The 4,442-nt window shown below is 34.0% G+C and overlaps 1 protein-coding gene across 1 annotated transcript; it reads left to right on the top strand.

Moving 5' to 3' along the window:
* Positions 1-904: 904 nt before the first annotated feature.
* LOC7470539 (auxin efflux carrier component 2) lies at positions 905-4,155 on the top strand. The gene is made up of 6 exons (XM_024607717.1): positions 905-2,046; positions 2,128-2,283; positions 2,370-2,455; positions 2,601-2,758; positions 3,553-3,629; positions 4,089-4,155. Exons 1-6 carry the CDS (start codon positions 905-907, stop codon positions 4,153-4,155), a joined length of 1,686 nt encoding a protein of 561 aa, XP_024463485.1.
* The last annotated feature ends 287 nt before the right edge of the window (positions 4,156-4,442 follow it).

The following is a 4,442-nucleotide window of genomic DNA, read 5'->3' as shown; positions in this document are numbered from 1 at the left end:
TCCTTCAAAATCATGGCATCATCTTCAATATCGGTTACAATGCTGTCACATTTTTCAATAACATAAATACATACAGCCGTACTTTGAGTTGATAAATTTCTTGACTAGCTAGTTTTCTCTACTTTAAAGGTTTTGTTGCAAAATTAAATTTCAACGATCATAAAAGGAAGGAACGAACGGTTGAATTAGAAATCATTTTTTTTATGGACAATTAACGATGTAAAATATTGTTTTTTTAGAGTCTTGAATATATCTGAGTGATTATTGTTAAATAAATAAATAAAGGAAAGAAAATGGATACAAAAGGAGATGGTCAATTAAATAATTAATTTGTTTAGTAATACAATATATAATATTTTTAATTAAAAATATATTATTTATTTATTTATTTATATTAACACATTAAAATTATTAAAAAATACAAAAAATAATAATTTAATATTTTTTAAATAAAAAACAATCTGAAAACTAAAAGCTATCATAATATCAAATAAAGGTGTAAGAACAGGTGTTATTGTTTGTTTCTTAATTTTATGGTAAGAAATCCCTCTTTAAGTATTTTTTTTTAGCACTTAGGTCCTCTCTTTAATTAGGTATTTCTTTAGAATTGTCGTCAAGTTGGTTAAATCGAAATCTTTGAATTCAGATCATTGAATGGATATAATTTATAAGTTTATAATAATAATAATAATAATAATAATAATCCACATGATATGTTATGTTGCCAAATTAAGACAAACATAGTGAAAAGAAAATCAAAACAACTTTACCTTATATATATGTATACATATTTTCCGTTTTCCAAAATTAAAGAAAAAGAAAAGAAAAACAGTGAGAAATCCCACAGCACATGAGCCTATATATTTTTCTTTGTGATCCCTGATCAAGTGCTTTTGTGTTAACCATGATTTCCGGTAAGGACATTTACCAGGTTGTTTCGGCGTTGGTTCCTCTCTATGCTGCAATGATATTAGCCTATGGTTCAGTGAGATGGTGGAAAGTTTTTACACCAGATCAGTGCGCAGGCATCAATCGTTTTGTTGCAGTTTTTGCAACTCCTTTTCTCGTTTTTGATTTTATATGTTCTAACAACCCTTATAAAATGAACTTACGCTTCATCGCTGCTGATTCTCTCCAAAAAGTGGTGGTTCTGGTGGTTCTCTTCATTTGGAAAGCCACCGCCAGACGTGGTGACCTTGACTGGACAATCACTCTTTTTTCTCTATCTACTCTTCCCAACACTCTTGTCATGGGCGTCCCTCTTTTGAAATCCATGTATGGAGAATTCACATCGCCTCTTATGATTCAAGTTTGTTTCATGCAGAGTGTACTTTGGTACACTCTGCTGCTGTCCATGTTTGAATACAGAGGTGCAAAGAGACTCGTTGCTGGGCAGTTTCCTGAAACAGCTGCCTCTATTTCCTCTTTCAAGGTTGATTCGGCTGTTGTTTCTCTCGGTGGTCACGAACCACTAGAGACGGATGCTGAGATTGATGATGATGGCAAGCTCCGAGTGGTGGTGAGAAGATCAAGTGCAACATCCTCAAATTTCTCATCGCGCGACAGGTTCGACGGATGGAACCCGGTCCTTAGTGTTCATCTTCCACCCAGAGCTTCAAACTTCTCCAGCGTAGAGGTTTTCTCCGTACAATCCTCACCAAGGGCTTCAAGTTACAGGCAGACAGATCTCCCTAACTTAACTAATAGTTTTGGAGACATTTACTCATTACAATCTTCAAGGAATTCTGTTCCAAGGATTTCTTCGAATCTTGAGGAGGAAATGAGAAGGAAAAATGGAGTTGCTTTTCCAGGTTCTCCAAGCTGTGCAGTACCACAAAAGGAAGGTGGTGGGGCGCCAGCACCTAACAAAGACCTTCACATGTTTGTTTGGAGTTCAAGTATTTCCTCTAATATTTCTGATCATAGATATCTGAGAGCTGATCAAATAAATGGCAGACACACCTACCCTGATCCCTTCAATGGAGCAGATCCTCAAGAGGACAACATTGCTGCTGCTGCTTCAACAGGTATACCATGCCGCTACTTGCATACATACATCAAGAATAAATCATATAATTACTACTAGCTGTTAATTAGGATTATACATCATAATCCCTGGCTGGCTAGATCATCTTCCTGTTTCCATTCAGCGAAGAAACAACAGATGCCTCCGGCGACTGTCGTGGCTCGACTCATCGCTATGATGGTGGGGAGGAAGCTCGTTAGAAACCCTAACACTTACGCAAGCTTGCTGGGCTTGCTATGGTCTTTGATATCATTTAGGTATCCGGAAGCTTTTGCTGTTGCTGCTGTAGCTAGAGCATATACACACACCATGGATACTGATCATGAAACAAAAACACATACAGGTGGAGCATCAAGTTGCCATTGATCGTGGATGGATCTGTAAGAATATTATCCAATGCTGGTCTGGGAATGGCTATGTTCAGTCTAGGTACGTTATACGTTAATTATTAATTAATTAATTATCTTTAATCAACAACTTTGATTTTAATTAATAAAACTACGGTATTTTTATTATAATAATATTAATTGAATGATTAATCAATTACTAGTTATTTGAAATAATGTGCGCGCAGGTTTATTTGCAGCGTTACAGCCCAAGGTCATAGCTTCTGGAAAGGTTTTAGCGTTGATTTCTATGGCTATTAAATTCTTGATAGGACCAGCAGTTCTTGCCGCAACATCTCTTGCCGTTGGCCTTCGCGGTGATCTCCTACGTATAGCTATTGTTCAGGTAATAAGCCATGGTAATTAGCTGCTCCTAGTAATCGTGCTATAAGCCTATAACACTGTAGGTTTTTCTTTTTTTTTTTAAAAAAACTATCCTTGATTCAATCAGTCATAATATAAGCTACAATAAAAATCCAGTAGAATCATTAAAGATACTAGATTATTTATTAAATAAATTCCTGGATAAACCGTAATGCACTAGTTAATTTGCCACTTAACCCGTCATTGTGTAGTTGTTAATTAATATCTGTATATTCAATGCTAAAATACTCTTTTATATACATATATATATATATATATATATATATATATGTTATATTATACTTAGAAAATGTAGTCATGTTCTCTCTCTCTCTCTGGATAATAAAATTTACAGTACTATATAGGGTTATTAAAGATACTAAATGATATATCAAATAGACTCCTAGATAAATTATAATTGGCTAGCTAATTCGTCACTTAACTCGATTGCCACTATATAATTGTTAATATATGTAAATATGATGCTAAAATATTCTTAGGTGATATTTTACTTAAGAAATTTACAGTAGGGTTTTTAAAAAATTAATACTAAATAATCTATCAAATATTTACTAGTGATAAACTATATTAATTGACTAGTCAATCCGTCACTAAGTCTGTCAGTATGTACTTGTTAATATATATATACACGATGCTAAAATATTCTTGCATATGTTATACTTATAAATTGTAGTCTGGATAAATGCCTAGTTTATTTCTCATCAATATTTATAAAAAAGGCTTGATTAACTGATTAATTCAATGACCTGTTCGCAGGCTGCACTTCCATCAGGCATTCTTCCTTTCATATTCGCCAAGGAGTACAATCTCCACGCGAATATACAGAGCACTTCGTAAGTTTTTCATACTCTATTGTTAATTATACAGAGACTCTAGCAAATAATAGGCCTAAATTCAGAATCATCACCACACGACTGCCTCCTCCTTCGTCAACATTTCCTTCTCATGATCACCACCTTAATTACATGTAAAGCTTTTTATGCAAGAACACTTTCTCTTTGCAAAATATAATCAAATGATGGGCACCGAGCTTGCATCTCTGATCTTCACGTACGCAAGAATTAGAAAGACAATGCTGAATGAACTAATTTTTGTATTAATTTATTTGACTAAATAATGTATAGCTACTAGCTTGGCGGCTAAGTGATATTCTCATAGTTTAATATTCCACTAGTCATGGCAAAGATCTTAAAAACGGTAAGAGTCATGCCATCACAATGCTCTATATATATATATCACAATATCAGCTAGCCAGTAAAATGCTCAAGTTCTACGTTCATGCTTCTCTGTAGGGTCATTTTTGGAATGGTGGTTGCCTTGCCTGTTACAATAATATATTATGTGCTCTTGGACCTTTAACTTCCCGATGAAGAAGGAGGCCGGCAAGAGTAAAGTGATGTATAAATTCAAGGATGGCTTGCATAGCTAGGCTCGAGTCAAGGACAAATTTGTATACATTCACTTGTGTTTCTCTCCTGCTTTCACTTGTACCGTACATCTTCCTCAAGTTTTAGCAAGCTGTAAAAAAAAAGTTCAAATATTACTAATGTTGATTTGATATAATATTAACTTTATGGATCTAAATGCAATTTTTATAACCCGTAAAAATATAACTTGACTAAAATAAATTTTAAGATGATATCTTT

This window comes from Populus trichocarpa, chromosome 1 (assembly GCF_000002775.5).
Source record: "Populus trichocarpa isolate Nisqually-1 chromosome 1, P.trichocarpa_v4.1, whole genome shotgun sequence".
In the NCBI taxonomy this organism is placed as follows: Eukaryota; Viridiplantae; Streptophyta; class Magnoliopsida; order Malpighiales; family Salicaceae; genus Populus; species Populus trichocarpa.
Note: the sequence above shows the minus strand (reverse complement) of the source record. Positions and strands in the feature narration are given on the sequence as shown.